Here is a 15,885-nt window from a genome sequence, read left to right on the forward strand (position 1 = left end):
CAAACATTTGAAGAATATATGTTAACGGTATATTCTTTCTAATTTTTGAATAACGAACTCTATGTTCTGCTACATTGACCTTAACTCGGGCAAGTGAGGCCTGCAGTACCTGGTGTTCAGACCGCTTTTTTTTCTGGCTTTCTTTTTCAGACTGCAAACAGTCTGTAAAATTTGACAAGCTTTTGTTTTTGGGGGGGTTTTCCCCCTAGTTTTTCCCCCTAACTTCATCTCTGGGGAAAAAAGGAGAAAAAAAGAGGTGGACTTTATTTGTTTTTGATAAGATCACTGTTTCAACAACAACAACAAAAGAGACTTCATTATTTTATTATTTTATTTTATTATTATTATTATTATTCAAATGGAAAATACATAAATTAATAGATCACTCAGTGATATTTAATGTATACGTAAAGAAAAAATGTGTTTAAAATATGAGGATGAATTATACATTGTTTGATTGTCTGCAAATAATGAATTACTTTTATTTATTTACAATAAAATGCTTTTGCTTGAATAATCAATCAATAAATAATGACAATACAATTGGCAATAATAATAATAATAATAATAATAATAATAATAATAATAATAATAATAATAATAATAATAATAAAAAGAAAATGAAATGAAAAATAATTTATCTGTAGCGCTTTTATTTTGAAAATAAACTAACCGTTTCCGGCTTCTCTGGTAGCGTTGCAGAGCTTCAACGCTAGCACAGTAGGCAGTTGCAGCAGCGATATGGCAGAGAAGTATAACGTTGGTAGGGTGTTTTAGGTCGAAGTGGCCCCCTACCGAAATGAGATAACATGGAGGGCGTAACAACGGATTGCTGCTCGGCTGAGGAAGATGACTGCTCAGACTCGGAGGTTTTATGTCTCATGAGAGTCGGAAAAACCTCGGACTGGCTCCGTTTGTTCGAAAACGCAGAGGTGCAGTTGGCTAATGTTAGCTAACAAGCAAAACTTAATGACTGTGAAGTTAAAGTTTATACATAAGTGTCCTAGATGCCTCTTTAAATACGTAAATATATCTATTTATCTATTGTGTGTTATTTGTGTGTTTGGCATTCAGTGTGACGTAATTCACATTTTTTTATATCAAAGTAAAGCACTGCAGAGGAAGACTAGGTTTCATGTTTATTTTTGACTGTGCAGGTCACTGTTGGACGGGGTGTAGAGGTAACCCACCAGCTGTTATCTTCAACCTGCCCTCTTATGATCTCCAGGCTGCACTGTTCCTTCAGGCAAAAGGAAGACGGCCAGTGGACAGTGACGGACAAGAAGGTGACCAGGTTTCTTTTGAGCTAAATACTCAATACGTCTTTACGTAGTTGTCTCTTTTCTCCTCAAACATATGTAGTTAAAGTCTAAATGATGCTTAATGAAACTAATTTCTTTTTGACTCGATACGTTTGACATTTATGTTTTATATTAAAATGTATTAAAATGCTATTCCTGTTAGTGCTAGCCAGTTCTCTCATTGCCCCTATATAATCTTTGGAGTTCCGCAAGGTTCAGTCTCAAGTCCATTCATTTTTTCTCACTGTTTTGTATTATAAATTATATATAGTCTGTTTTGAAAATTTCTTGCACTTGTATACTAAAGCCATTGACTCGTGTGGGCCTTTTGACCCTTATATCTCAGTCCACTGTTTAACCTGAATTAGTAACTGGTTCTCATGTAATTACATTGTTCTAAATGCATAGATTTCCTTCGATTCCTGTTGACTGTTGTCACTGTCCTGTTCTCTTCTTCTATTACAGTCAAATTCTATTCTATCCTTTATAACATCTATACAAAACTATGGCTTTAGCTAAAGGATGCAAATGAGTAATGAGGCGAAAATCCTAATGGAAGAGCCAAACTTTCTTTTTGGTAAATAAAAGTCAATATAATTAATGGCAGGTGTCATCCCGAGAAGACAAAAGTTGTGTACAGTTTTCACCTTTCTTAGATCTCAAATTTCCATCCCTAACTTAATAGCTTGTTAGAGACGACTATAAAATGCAAATCAGGTGATACAGAGAGAGACTAACAGAAACAGGTAATGCTACTGCTTGTAACAACGTAAACTATGTTCTTTAACTCTTCTGTTTTCTATTATTTTGCGCTTCATGTACTACAGCAGCTTTTATATCCTGTGTTACTTTCCTTCCCAGAGTCTCAACGGTGTGTGGGTAAATGGAGAGCGGATACCTGCCGAGCAACCTCATCTACTCCAACTCGGAGACTCCATCCAGCTTGGAGTTCCTTTATTAGGGACCAAAGTGGAATTTGACTACATCCTCATCCAGCGGCCCCTCAAAGACATTAAGCCCTACCTGGTAAAGGAACATAGAGAGGATACCAAAGCAGCCCACACACCCAGAAAGTTCAAGAGGAAGTTGGGCGTAGAAGAGGTCGAGCCTTCTACCTCCAAGCACAAGCTCTACCGCTGCTCTTCTGCAGATAAATCGTTCGCAAAGCCCTGTCCTCTGTCTCCTGTGAAGGCAAGGCGGCAGCTCAGTCACACACAGCCAGAGGAGACAGTAACCGGCAGACAGGAGCATGAAGGAGAGCTGCCTCCTTCCGATGGATCCAGTTCTGCCTGGGACCTCGACAACCTGCAAATGTAAGGCAGAAAGCTTCTCCAATTGGTCGTCTTGGTTACGTTTGGTCAGTTAGTTTCCTGTTATTAATGGCGGATATTTGACTTGATAATTTTATTTATTGATTAACTATTTCTGCTTCAGCTTTATTTACTTAACACCCATGTCTATCTGGATTGACATGGGTTGTCTATCCAACTCATTTGTTGGAGTATATCAGTTTTATTTAGAGTTCAGGGTGCATTTGCTAGTTTTAATCAGTTATCATTGGCTAAATATAGCTTACTTTTAGTATGTTTTTTTATTAGTTATTGTAGTTTTTTCATACTTTGGTTAATTTTTAGGTGCAGAATTCACCTAAAAATGAAAGTATTGTGATTATTTATACACAGATTGGGTAAAGAATATTTAACAGAAGATACAATTTTCAAAAAATTTAATTAATTATTGTTGATTAGCTAACCTACTCTGACGTTTTCTCCCAACCTTTGCTGTGGCCATTTTGCGGATTAGGTAAAGTGTCACCAGAAGATTACAGAGTGCCGTAATTTGCAGACGATGTAAACAGATTGTGTGTGGGGGGGGGGGGGGGGGGATTCACATTTGTTTGAAAGGCTAAGTTGATTCATGAACACAAAATATGAATATTAAAATTATCATTTCAGTATGTTTTAGTTTTATAACGCACAATGTAATTCCAGTAAGTTATAGTTTTTAGCCATTAATTACCATTTTTATTCATTTCAGTTAACAAAAATGTTTTCTCAATTTCAGGTTTTGTTATTTTGTTAGTTTTAGTGAACTATAACAACCTTACTGTATAGACAGTTGTTTCGCCAGCTACACAGTTTGGAGTTTCTCCTTATTTCTTATTTTTTGGGGGGATTTTAAGTGTTAAGGAGCACACCGTGTTAAATATTTGCTTTCTGTTTGTGTGTAATTGCTTTACAAACAGGTTTTCCTGTTAAAATTAAAAGGTAGAAGAGGAAAAGACATGTTATCTTTTTGTCTCTGCAGGTACAGTCAGAATATCCTGCTCCTGAGGGAGCAGGTTAGCGACACGCAGAGGCAGGTCGAGTCTCTGGAAGGCGAGCCCAGGCAGGCGGACCCTCTGCGGGGAGAGCAGGTCCGGGAGCTGCAGGGTCAGCTGGAGGCGCTCAGAGCCAAAATGCACCGCATGGAGACATTAGAGAAATCCTTCAGTGAAACAAAGAGGCAGTTAGAGGTGCACTTTTTTTTTTTTTTTTGTTCTTACAACATGGTATAAATTCAAAATATTAAGCTTTTATGCATTTAAAAGACAAAACTCCTGTATAACTATCACTTACAGAACTTTGAAAAAGTATTCATACTTCACAGTGCTTCTATGTTTCATATTTATTCTCAACAAAACTGTATTCATTGTTAAACTCAAATACGTTATTGATCAAATTGCATTCCTACTTAATCAGGAGCAGAAAACCCAACAGCAAGAGGAGTTAATGAAAAAACAGCTTGAAGAGGCCTTACAAGAGGTAAGAAACTCAAAAAAAGCTTCTTAATAACTGTTATGTGAACCCATTTATAGTGATTTTGTGTATAACAAGATCATCATCGACAAACTAAAGCAAGCAGTTTTTTTCTGCTCTGTTTGCCTATGTTGTGTGTCTGTGTAACTTCAATTTGATATTTATTTTCAACAGCAAAAAAAAGTGATAGATGAACTCGCCCTCTCTCGTAAAGGCTTTGAGGAAATTATATTGGCTAAAAACAAAGAGCTAGAAGTAACGAAGGTATGCTTTAATTTACAATGTTTTATTTCTTTTCTTCATGACTATCAACTTTAAATCTTTCTGTTTGTGCAGGAGGAGAAAGAAAAGGCGAGAGCACAGAAAGAAGAGGTAGTCACTCAAGTTACTGAAGTCCTAGAGAACGAGCTTCAATGCATCATCTGCTCAGAGCTCTTCATTGAGGTTGGTTTATAACCGGGTCATCACTACTCTTTCTAATGTTTTATGAAACCACTAGGGGGCGCCTCAAATCAGATCTAATAATTAGCTGTCTAAATAGTACAACTCAAAACAAACACGAAACTGGCTTAAAAAAAAAGTCCTGTATTGAATAGTTATTTTGATTTTTAACATCTCCACTCACTCCTGTTCCAGGCTGTCATCCTGAACTGTGCCCACAGTTTCTGCTGTTACTGCATCAAGCAGTGGCGCAATAAAAAAGACGAGTGTCCCATCTGCCGCCAGGCCATCCAGTCCCAAACCCGCTGTCTGGCTTTGGATAACTGCATCGACCGCATGGTGGAGAACTTGAGCCTGGACATGAAGGCCCGGCGGCAGACCCTCATCACTGAGAGGAAAGGTATGAGGTGCGTTCTGATGGCCGTCTGTAGTCATAGGCACTCATACACCTGCACATTTTCATACATTTTCATTTTGCAATAAAATATTTGTTGCCATGAATTTCAGTTCCAGCCAGAAAGTTGGATTCACTCATGATGGGCATGAATGCCATCAGTGTGTCATTTGTAGTAAACTTATTTAGTTCATTCTTTTCTTAAAGAGTATTTTGTTGAAACCTTGCAACAAACACCGTTAATGTTTCATGGTATAGACGGCTTTGAAGCAGAGCCCATACATTTTTAGTTGTCTTGAAATCAGGGAACTTGTAGGAAGTAAGAGTGCAGCGATTTCCTTAACGTTTGGTTATCAGCCGATAATTGCTTGTGAAACTGATCTTATCTACCTCTGCTAAGGTCTGAAAATTGCCCAAGTGGGTTATTAGCAATCATCTCCCCACTGTTGTCAACTTACTATAATTTGTAAATTTTCAGAAAGCTCTCTCTCTCTTTTTTTTTAATTTTTTATTTCAAAATAGCATCTAGCGACTAAGATAGAAAATTTGGTTCTGTATTATTGGAGACATTAACATCAGTGTCAGTTATAAAAACAAATGTATTACCCAAAATCAAGAACAGCAGGTCAACCTTTTTAAAGATTGGTGATTGACCGGAACACAACAGTCGGTGCAACCCCTAGTATAAAGTTAATATTATCGATCCCAGATGGACGTGTTTGGGGCGTTTTTTTCTTTTTAAACATCCAGTTGTGTCCAAATTGCAACCATCTAATTGTTGATTTGACAATATGTCGAAGAACTTTGAGGGTAGTCCTAAATCTTCGTTATTCCACCCACTTTGAAATGCGCTAGAATCACCATCAGCAACACACTGTTATCATGATGCTGCCACCACCATGCTTGACACTTGGTTGCATTTTTAAGATTAAAACCCTCATCCTGACTCCTGAAAACGCGTTTCTTGGCCAAAACGTTGGGCATCTGAAATCATACCTGGAATAATGGAAATAATATTTAAGTAAAAGACAAAATTATAATTGTAGGTTACAAATCTGGTTGCACATTTTTAAGGCAGTAAAAGAGGCACTGTACATCAACAGCAGAGGGGCTGGTGGAAGGAAATAAATATTTTAGACACAAGATGGCAGTACTATAGAGCATGGTGATTTAACTTTTTGTGCTGGGTATTTCTGAGAACACAGTCAAAAAGCTAAAGATAACCCATGAAACTAGATATTCATTTGTAAGAGACAAAAATGGACCAGACTCACACTGTGCTTATCTCCGTGCTCTCCAGCAGCCGCCATCGCCGAGGTGATGGTGATCCACGATGACGACAGTAGCAGGACCAGTGACCGTAGCATGGTGTCCATAAACAGCAGCCTCAGCTCTGTGGTCTCTGTGGAGACGGACAGCAGCATCCATTTGGACTCTGGGGACAGTTTTGATGAATTGGAGGATTAGCCCTTTTTGTTTTTGTTTTTTTCTTAAATGTGAACAGGACTCTAGAGTTTTAGAATTCCCTGGAATGTTCTGGGGAGGTTTAGGATATTGTACAAAACGTTTTGGTCTCACCACGAATCCACAAAATGTTCCTGTTTTTGTAATGAGGCCATTTTGAGTGTTTCTGTGGATTTTCAGCGACGGGAATAAAGTTTCTTCCTATGCATTTTCACTATCATTCCTGCACATGTTCTTTTTTGTGTTTTAGCTTTTTATACACTGACATCTTTCATATTTAAAACGTCTTTTACAACAGATGATAAACAAAGTGATTCTTTATTAGATAAAAAGTAATTTTTTATAATTTTATGCAAGATTATATTATGTGGTCTAATTCATGTTCAGCCCACAGATTGTCTATTTTGTGTCATCATCATTTATCCACCTGAAAAGATTTATCAATGTTTAGAATAAATACAAGCACCATACATCAGCTCAAAAAATAATGTTTTAAAGATATTGCCTAAGATTATTAATTATTAGATGTCAAAAACACCAACTTTCCTATAAATCTGAAACAAATTATGAAGCATGATGTTCTTTGTGTGGGTTGATGAATCATGATCACTTTTCAGCATCACCTGTGTACAATAATTTACAATAAAAGCAATGCAATCCCCTGAGCCATTTTAAATTATCTAAAATTTCTCACATTACAACCACTTTCATGTGATTTAGTTCCCTTTTTTTGAATAAATTATTTTTAAAAAGCATTATGTAGGATGCTTAAGCAAAAACATAGTAGCGGGTTAGATTTGATGGGAGAAATAGATGATGCAAAAATACAAAGCAATACTGAAAGAAACATGTTTCAGGCTGGAAAAGACTTTCTGAAAAATATGTTACACTTCAAATATAAAACCATTCTTTATTATTCCTCCATAAGTATGTACGTAAGTATGTTGGTCTATCACTAAAAGTTAAGGTTTGTGGTTGTAAAGTGACAAAATTTGAGAACTTTTAACTGATTTGAATATTTTTGCAAGGCGTTACCATGAAATATTAAAAAATATATATAAATATGTAATTTAAAATCCAAATAAGAGCTAAAATAAATCAGAACATTCTTGTTGATTGGTACAAATTATTCTGCATTTGCATATGATGAATGATAAAAAGACAAACATTTGTTGTTTTGGTGCAGAGTTGCTCTGCTTTCTGGGAATCGCTTGCCTTGCAAACCAGCTGAGCTGAAAATACGTGTTAGCAGAAAATGAGAGAGCACCAATCACTCCCTCTGGCTGCATCTTAGATTTTACCTCAGCTTTCTCTGCTTTCGCTCAGCCCAAACCCAATTTTCAACCAGTATAAAAAACGCTTTTATATATTACATAGTTAATTCAGACATTTAATACAGGTTCTTGTGTGAAAGAAAGCGCTTACTTGGACTTAAACTCAAGAAAAAAAATCTTCATTTGTTTCTGCTGAAACCCTCAGATAGTAAAGTGAAGTGTTTCCTGATTATATTAGTCAAACACAAATGAAGTTATTAAACGAAGGCATTTATTATTAAGAGAGAGAAAAACCCAAACCTACAATATTTAAATTGGTTTGATGTTCTGAAACACTGAAGTGTGAAAAACATCCAAGAAAAAAACAGAAACCCAAGACGGGGAGAAAACACTTTTTCACACCACTGTATCTATTAATAGCACTTTTTCTTTTTTTACTCTATAGCAAACATGTGGCTTTCCCATTTAACAGTATCACACATAAGTTTATCAGTAGCTTTGGGTGTGGGTGTCAATTCTACAAAAAGATTTCTATTTCTAAAGAAATGTTGGTCGGTTAAGCCCTTCTGTCTCCTGTTTTTCCAAAATTAAACGCTACGTTGCTTAGGAACTAATGCAACACCTCTTGGTGTTATGAGAGCAAATGGATGTGTGATGGCACAAGTGGTGCAATATTTTTAAAGCACACTGTTGTCACATGGTGCTGTGGAAGGACAAAGGTGTTTCTCCATGTGTTAAAGTAGTTCTCCAGACATTTAAGGGCAGTTCAGTGGTGCTAAGCAGCTGATTTCTTCTGTTTTTGTCAAATATTTCCATTCCTTGAACAAATTGTAATCTAAAAATTTATCAGCTAAAGATAACTAAAGTGAATACGGTATGATGTGTTGTGATCAGTTTCTTGGTTTACGCGACATATACTTTTTTACTTGGAACTTGCTGATTTGGAAAGTTTTTATTTTTCCATAAAATCAGTTAAAAACTGCTTTTTGCATAAACAGAGGTAATCTTTGTCTGAAGCAGATAAAAATAAATAAATAAATAATATAACTTTCTGGACTTATGACCACCTTGTGTGTGTAATCTGAAGATTTCCAAGAATATGCCATTTGATTTATACAGATCTGAAACTATAGATATTTGCAGCTGAATTATGTTGTTTCATCCCAACGCAATAGACACGCAGACTGATATCTGTGTGGTGCCTTGTCATTCACAAGCAGAGTCACCTAGAGTACACATGGACAGCAGTACATGGAGTAAATTCGCCTCCTGCGTTGGCTGATGTCATGCCACTCCATTAAAGCCGAACTACAAGGGCAGCGTGTGTCCGTCAGGCTGAATTACACAAACACAGGACTGATGGACTGCCTGGGGAGTTCAGTTGGAGCCTTTCATCTTCCAGTCCAACTGAACATCAGATGCACGGAGGAAGCTCCTGATGCCTGTAATAGCCATTATTCTCTCCCTGACACAATCTGCGTGGCACATATGGGAAACATGGTTATAACGGGTTTATAAAATCAATTCCTTCCCAATTTTCTGACTTTGTCAGTCAAGAAAATAGAAAAAATGTACTGACTGTTTATATAAGTCACAAATTAAAATATCTGAAGAGATGGATTTTATCTAGGGATGTCAAAGATAAATAAAACTACAAAGGCATTCTACCTTTTTCAGATTTCAATTTAGAAAAGAAATTGAAGAAATGTATTATCACAGTTTTGTGCTACTGTAAGTTAAGTCTATGACTTAGAATCTTAATAAAAAAGTAAATTACAAAACGTGTGTGATAGAATGTGAAAAATAGGTGTACATGGCACTTTAAAAAAAAATCTTATATTTATATTGGTGTTGTGAAGTACTTTACAAGAAACACTCAGGGAATATCCAGGTGATGGTTTACATTTTTCATTGGTGTCTCAGAAAACAAACAATGCGAATGCGAGTGGTAATTCTTGTAAGGAGATCCTTCCCTTTCTCCCACCTCCCCCTCTTACACAGTGTCTGGGCACCTCATGTTGTTGTTTATTGGACAGATGGATTCACTCCATCCAGTGTTTTCTCATCCAAAAGACCCGCGATCCGTATCCAAGGACCATCTGGCTGTATTGTAGAATGTGAATGTGGTTCTCAGCATGACCTTGCTCTTCCACACTGCCTGATAAAATAAATAAACTAAACACAAAGAGACTTTACTGTCATGAAGGTTCTTAGTTTTTAATCTATCTGGAATATAATCCAAAATACTGCTGCTTTGTATTATTTTAGTTGTCGGATTATCCCTATGTTGTTGACTTTCTTTATATGAAGTACAACAGTAACTAATCGGAAAATACATTTACAGTCGATTTACATAGATTATTCAAGTGGAAGCATTTGAACACTTACCTAGATATGACGGTGATTTTGACTTTCATTTCCTCCTGATTTAGTTTTTTTTTTTTTTACATAAAGTTCGGGAATGTCATTTTTTGAGAACTCATAAATAAGACCTGGTGCTTTAAAATTGGGAGTGTACGTGTTTTTCTAAAATAGTTTGAACAGTGAACAAAACCCCAAATCGAGTATGAATTTCTCTAACTTAGCTACCTCGAACGTTTGACATATAGTTAGTGTAACTATGTCAAACGCTCGAGATAAACAATAGTAGCTACAATTTCCTGAAACCGTAAACTAAACTGAAAGCGTTTCGTTTCCATAGAAACAGGCTAGTCCCGAAACCAGCACACACCAGGTTTGCTACGAAGGCCTCATATAAATTTATCAGTACCATGTATCTTTATGCAGAGTGAATTGTTGTCTCAGGTTTAAACGGAAAGCATGATAGTGTTAAAGTCTGAAAAGTCAAAAATGTTTATAATGAGTTTATTTTCCGCTGGCCGCAGTTTGGCTAACGTTAGCTGCTTTAATGGAAAACTTAAAGAGACATCCTCAAGTTAGCAGCTTTTAATCTACGTGTAAAACGTCTAGCAATTCATTTAGATGAGCGCTTTTATGTCATTAGCAAGTGTTTTTTCTTCTTCTTCTGCGAATAGAGATATATCCAAAATGTGGACACTTTGGTCTTTATTAAGAAATAATTAACAACAGTATTTTAGTTTTATTTCTTAAGATATCGACAAAAGTGTTTTGTAATTGCAAAACCTCTCTTCTCAATATGACAAAATTCGATTTATTTGTATTATTTATATATATTTTTCACATATATCAGCTTGTTAAAATTTACATTGAATATATGTTTAAAACACCCTCAATTTGTTCCATATCATTGTAATTTTCCAGAAACCATCCAAACCATTGGAAAACAAAATAAAAATGAGAATTATAATTGCCGAAGATCCAAACTGGTCCCTGGATTTGGTTCCCAGTTTGTCCAGCCTATGTCAACGATGCATTGCAGACACAATTGAAGGTATTTTTGTTGTCCCCTATTAAAGCCTTGTCAGAGGTTCATTTTTCAGCAGAACAGCAACCTGAACTACGTAGCCTGCACTATATTAGAATTGTGTTGCTCTTTTTGTGCCTCTTTTTATGAACTAACCTTAAATTTAAATTTGTGCCTGTTACAGATCATCAGCATTTATTTGAAAAACTCACACCCCAGCTGAAAGATTCAATTCAGCAGAGGTTGTCTCTTTCCCTGCCTCTGCATGTGACTGCCAACCTGGTCCCTGATGGTGTGTTCTGGAAGCGGTGCTGCCAGCAGCGGTGGAACATCTGTGACATTTCTCAGTATGGCCACAGCTGGAAACGAATGTTCTTCGAAAGGCACTTGGAGAACTTGATCGAACTTTTCGTCCCAGAGGAAACAGAGTTTAAGGTCATTCTTGATGTGCTCCCTCTCTGTAAAAATTATATCAAGAGGTTGAACATCACACAGCTGCTGCTGCCTTCAAGGAAGTTTGTGAAGGGGAGAGATGATGATCAGCATGAAATAGCAATGCTTACTAATGAGGAGGAAGATGATATGGCAGCTAGTCATTTTGACTTTGGGACTGTGTTGACTGAGCTGATACACCTGGAAGAGCTCCATTTGGCGTATAAAATCAAACAATGTGGGATGAACTTTGAATGGTCAATGTTCCAAATAACCGACAGGGACTGTAGAGCCCTCACCATAGCTTTTAAGGCCTGCAAAACTCTAAAGGTAAACACATTTCTCTCATCAGTTTATACACAATAGACTGCAATTTATTTTATTTGCAGTTCTGTAAAAAAAAAAAAGAAAGAAAAAAAAAAGTATCTTTTCATTTACACATTTTTTGTGGTATCCTTGCATGGCACACACACACACAAAAAAATAAATAAAAATTGTTGCCTCTGGAGAGGTCTTGTAACAGTTCGAACTTTCTGCTCTCTAAGCAGGTCATTTAAGCTCACTTTAGCAAAGATGATTAAGACTTCAAGGGTGGTAACACCATATTTCATGTTTAAGGGTAATTGCTTTTTCACATAAGTCAGGTTTGCTTAAATTACTTTTTTTCCCTTAATGAAAACTGTAATTTGTTTGTCTAATTGTAAAATTAGTTTGTTGATCTGAAGCATTTAAGTGAGAAAAGTATAGAAAGTGAAGATATCTGTGAATGGCATGTCTACAAGCCCCTTTTATTTTGGTATTTACACAGCTTTTGTGGTTAAAATTTTAAAAGTTTCTGGAACAGAACATTTACTTTAGGCTCAGTCGGAAAGCATAAAATTAAGATTTACAAATTCCGTGACATTTCCAGCTGTTTCCCAGATTTCTAGTCACTTCTTTGTGTAAGGTTTACACAGCTGTTGCTCAGTATAAGTTCGCTTTTTTATTCCTTCTTTAATATTACCATTCAATCAGCAGTTATGCTGACTATTTAAAGCCTCATAGTATGGTATTATGTGTCTGCAGGTTCTGAGGATTCGTCAAAGTCAAATTGACGATAAAAAGTGTCGCCCGCTGCTGAGATGCCTTATGGACCATCCTTCCCTGATAGAGCTCGACTTATCCCACAACATCATCAGAGATGCTGGTGCCAGGTCTGTTGCTGAGTTGCTCTCCAAGGGCCAACTGGAGAAACTCAACATTTGCAACAATGAAATCGACATCCATGGAGCCAAAGCCTTAGCTCAGGCTCTGTCAAACAATTCCACTCTACAGTACCTAAACATGCGTCTGAACCAGGTGAAGGATGAAGGTGGGGAGGCCATTGCCGAGGCCTTGCAGAACAACACGACTCTGACATACCTGCACCTGGGAGGTAATGATGTGACCTCCATAACTGCTGTTGTGCTGTCAAAAGTGCTGCAAAAGAATGAAACACTGAAGACCCTTAATCTGTCCTGCAACAACCTTGGAGAGGTAAGTTAACAAATCATTATTATTTATCTCTTTAAAGCTACTTTATTTTTGCTCTTTTGTGAATTGAAGCAAACTTGTACCTCTTAAAAGGGTTAAAATAATTTTTAAACCTGTTCTATTTAACCATAATATTCATGTCTCGAGGCTTTGCTAAAGGTTTTACTACTACATCAGGACAAATTTAGCAGAAAGGTGTGTGAAATATACTGAAGTACTTCCTGGATCACCAATAGCAGAAATGTCACGCATATTAATCCTTCTCTGATGTACTACTTCAATTTAATTGATGTATTTTATAGAACTGTGATTCTACATGTTTCATGTGAAAATTTAGCCAGAAATGTTCTCACCGAATTTTTAAGTACTCAAAGCTTTCTTTACGCATTTTAAAATCCTTAATACTGAGGTTTACCAGCTATTTTTTATGGTGTTCAGGCTCTAACTATAGAAACATGGATGGATGCAATTTCAAATATTTTTCCATACTTTTCTTTTTCCACGCATATCAGTAACAAATTGAGGAAAAGTTATTGAGTGTTTGGCAAATTTATTAAAAATAGAAAACCAAGAAATGGCAATTCTGATGATTTTTTCCCAAATTGTCATAATGAGGTATTTGTGCATAGATTTTTGAGGAAAGAGATTGTAGAAATACAATTTGGATTAAGGCCGTAACATAACAAAATGTGGAAAAAGTGAAGTGCTGTGAATATGTTCCAGATGCACTGTAAGAAGCTGGAAAACACCTTTATCATTAAAAACGTGGTTTATGCAGCTAAAGTGTAGAAAAGTAGCTTCCTTTGTTTTCACTTGATGACTGGTGCAGCCTGCACAGGCATGTCTGCTGGAAGTAACCAGAATGGCTGTGAAGTACAGGGGTTTTCAATTATTCATAGACACGTGTGGAAAACATGTAGTAATGGAGAGCAGAGTTAAGTATTTTCCCATGAGACACATTTCTGACTTTTTATCTCTCTCACGCTCTCTCCTCTCAAAGATTTCATGGCATACTGTATCTCTGTCTGGAAAACATTGCAGAGGATCAAAAGTCACCCACACAGCAGAAATATAATACCATCAGTATCTGTGACCTTGGTTCAATCTTTGTAAAAAATAGAAATGGCTGCTTCTGTGTAAGAAAACAACTATTTGTCACTGGTGGCAGCAGCAATATGCAGTTCTGAAAGTGTGAGCAGGGAGTGGTGATTATACAAGGTTGTCAAATGTGTCTTTAAAGCTGTTACATTCTGGGATGTATCACAAACATTGTGTTTCTTTGTTACATCACCAACAGTACATGTACGTCTGTGTCTTGTGTTTGTGCAGATCGGAGGTAAAGCTTTGGCAGAGGCGATGGTTCACAACAGCACTCTAACAGAATGTGATATCCGCCAGACAGACATTGATGAGACTAATGCTGCCTCCATTAACAAGGCAATTTGGGACAATCAGTGTGCAGACTGGGATAAGGAAGTTCAGCAGAGGAGAAAAAGTCCCATCTATCTTTAATACAAACCTGCATTTATCAGATACAGAGTCTTACTCCATATCTGTATCTTAAACCTTCTTTCAAACACTACTTCATACACTTTTAACTTTAATTTTAAGGATTTACCTACCTTTCTGAATTTTAGGTTTGTTTGTTAGATGTTTTTTAAAATGTAGCATATTTGTGGTTAAAAAATATTTTTAGCATATAAATTTATGAACCAAACAAACCATTCTGCAGGATTTCTAATGCTGTAAGTATGTGTTCACATTAACATTGAAAATGGTGACAATTTAAGGCAAAGTAACTTGAAAAAGTGAGCCACAGCTTTGAAAAAGAGGCTATATCACCACAGCACCATGAACATGCATCGTGCTGTGCAGAAACACGTAACAAAATCTGAAAATGTTTGACACTTTGTTATGAGGCCTAATAAACAAGAAAAGGTTATAGTACCTTAGAAAAAACTCACCATTACATTTTGACACACAAATTTCAATGTATTGCAACTGGGACAACAAAAAGCTCATGATTTTTAAATGGAAGAAAAGTGATACAGAATTTTCAATATATTTTACAAATAAAAAGCCTGAAAAATGTGGCATGCATTGTCATTTCTGACGCCCCTCTATAAATGTAATTTAATCTCAGTATGGATGCAGCACTTTTGTGACAAACACACCAGAAAGTCAGGTATGAGTCCTGCTTGGCATGTTTCTAGCAGAATATTTTAACAATTCATACTAAAATGAACTGTTCAAAACTGCAAAGCTGCAAAAATATGGCTATCTACAAAAAACAGAAAGTCCTGAAAACTAACTCTGCAGAGAATCCCTGCAGTGAAACATGGTGGTGGCAGAATCATGATGTGGCGTCTGTCAGACTTGATGGGAAGGATAATAACAAAAGCATTATGAAATAACATCGAGTCACCCTCTCGTCGTTACAATACAGATAAAAACAGAACAGATTTAGTGAGCATTTTCATTTATTGAAATTTTTATCCAGTTTTGAACAGATATTTGGTATTTAGTCCTCATGTAACATCAAGGCAGCTTTGTGGTGATACTGAAATACACAAAAATGTTTTCACTCAACATTTTCAACAGGTAGTAAATCAAGTAGTGCGATTCATGACAGTAAATAAACATAAATTATTTTAACCTTCCAAAAAAAAAAAAAATCAAAGGTAAAAGAAATATAACCTCAATGACTCTTAGACAAAAAGACTGTTCTGTATGTGTTCAAGTGTGAATGCACCATCTTTTGCCGCCATTTCAAACATGGCAGCTTACCTAGCTGAAGGAGTGCATTCAAGTGATTCACAAGTGTGGTTAAAGGAACAAAAACTACTCAGAAGATTAATTAAAGTTCACATGAAGTTGGTATCAG

The 15,885-nt window shown here is 36.4% G+C and overlaps 2 protein-coding genes across 6 annotated transcripts; both read left to right on the forward strand.

Annotated features, from left to right (window-relative positions):
- The first annotated feature begins 652 nt into the window (after window positions 1-652).
- rnf8 (ring finger protein 8, E3 ubiquitin protein ligase) lies at window positions 653-6,618 on the forward strand. 5 transcript variants are annotated; one of them, XM_032585521.1, is made up of 9 exons: window positions 653-932; window positions 1,158-1,286; window positions 2,163-2,614; window positions 3,609-3,816; window positions 4,043-4,105; window positions 4,274-4,363; window positions 4,436-4,543; window positions 4,736-4,947; window positions 6,238-6,618. In XM_032585521.1, exons 1-9 carry the CDS (start codon window positions 810-812, stop codon window positions 6,269-6,271), a joined length of 1,419 nt encoding a protein of 472 aa, XP_032441412.1. In that variant the 5' UTR covers window positions 653-809; the 3' UTR covers window positions 6,272-6,618. The 5 variants fall into 5 exon arrangements, with proteins under 5 accessions (XP_032441412.1, XP_032441409.1, XP_032441411.1 ...); XM_032585518.1 differs by having other exon boundaries at window positions 4,736-4,940; XM_032585520.1 differs by having other exon boundaries at window positions 654-932; window positions 6,235-6,618.
- Window positions 6,619-7,474: 856 nt separating this feature from the next.
- Window positions 7,475-15,662, forward strand: drc5 (dynein regulatory complex subunit 5). Its single transcript, XM_032585524.1, has 4 exons — window positions 7,475-11,084; window positions 11,242-11,819; window positions 12,555-13,004; window positions 14,331-15,662. The coding sequence occupies exons 1-4, from the start codon at window positions 10,988-10,990 to the stop codon at window positions 14,511-14,513; spliced, it is 1,308 nt and encodes a 435-aa protein (XP_032441415.1). The 5' UTR covers window positions 7,475-10,987; the 3' UTR covers window positions 14,514-15,662.
- Window positions 15,663-15,885: the final 223 nt, after the last annotated feature.

The sequence above is a fragment of the Xiphophorus hellerii genome, chromosome 15 (assembly GCF_003331165.1).
Source record: "Xiphophorus hellerii strain 12219 chromosome 15, Xiphophorus_hellerii-4.1, whole genome shotgun sequence".
In the NCBI taxonomy this organism is placed as follows: Eukaryota; Metazoa; Chordata; class Actinopteri; order Cyprinodontiformes; family Poeciliidae; genus Xiphophorus; species Xiphophorus hellerii.

Bases quoted from the DNA above. Each gene is read 5' to 3' on its own strand.
- rnf8 (XM_032585517.1), top strand. From the start codon at position 810: ATGGAGGGCGTAACAACGGATTGCTGCTCGGCTGAGGAAGATGACTGC. The intron at 933-1,157 runs GTGCAGTTGGCT...TTGACTGTGCAG, and splicing joins GTTTGTTCGAAAACGCAGAG to GTCACTGTTGGACGGGGTGT. The intron at 1,287-2,162 runs GTGACCAGGTTT...TTTCCTTCCCAG, and splicing joins GGACAGTGACGGACAAGAAG to AGTCTCAACGGTGTGTGGGT.
- drc5 (XM_032585524.1), top strand. From the start codon at position 10,988: ATGAGAATTATAATTGCCGAAGATCCAAACTGGTCCCTGGATTTGGTT. The intron at 11,085-11,241 runs GTATTTTTGTTG...TGCCTGTTACAG, and splicing joins CATTGCAGACACAATTGAAG to ATCATCAGCATTTATTTGAA. The intron at 13,005-14,330 runs GTAAGTTAACAA...GTGTTTGTGCAG, and splicing joins CCTGCAACAACCTTGGAGAG to ATCGGAGGTAAAGCTTTGGC.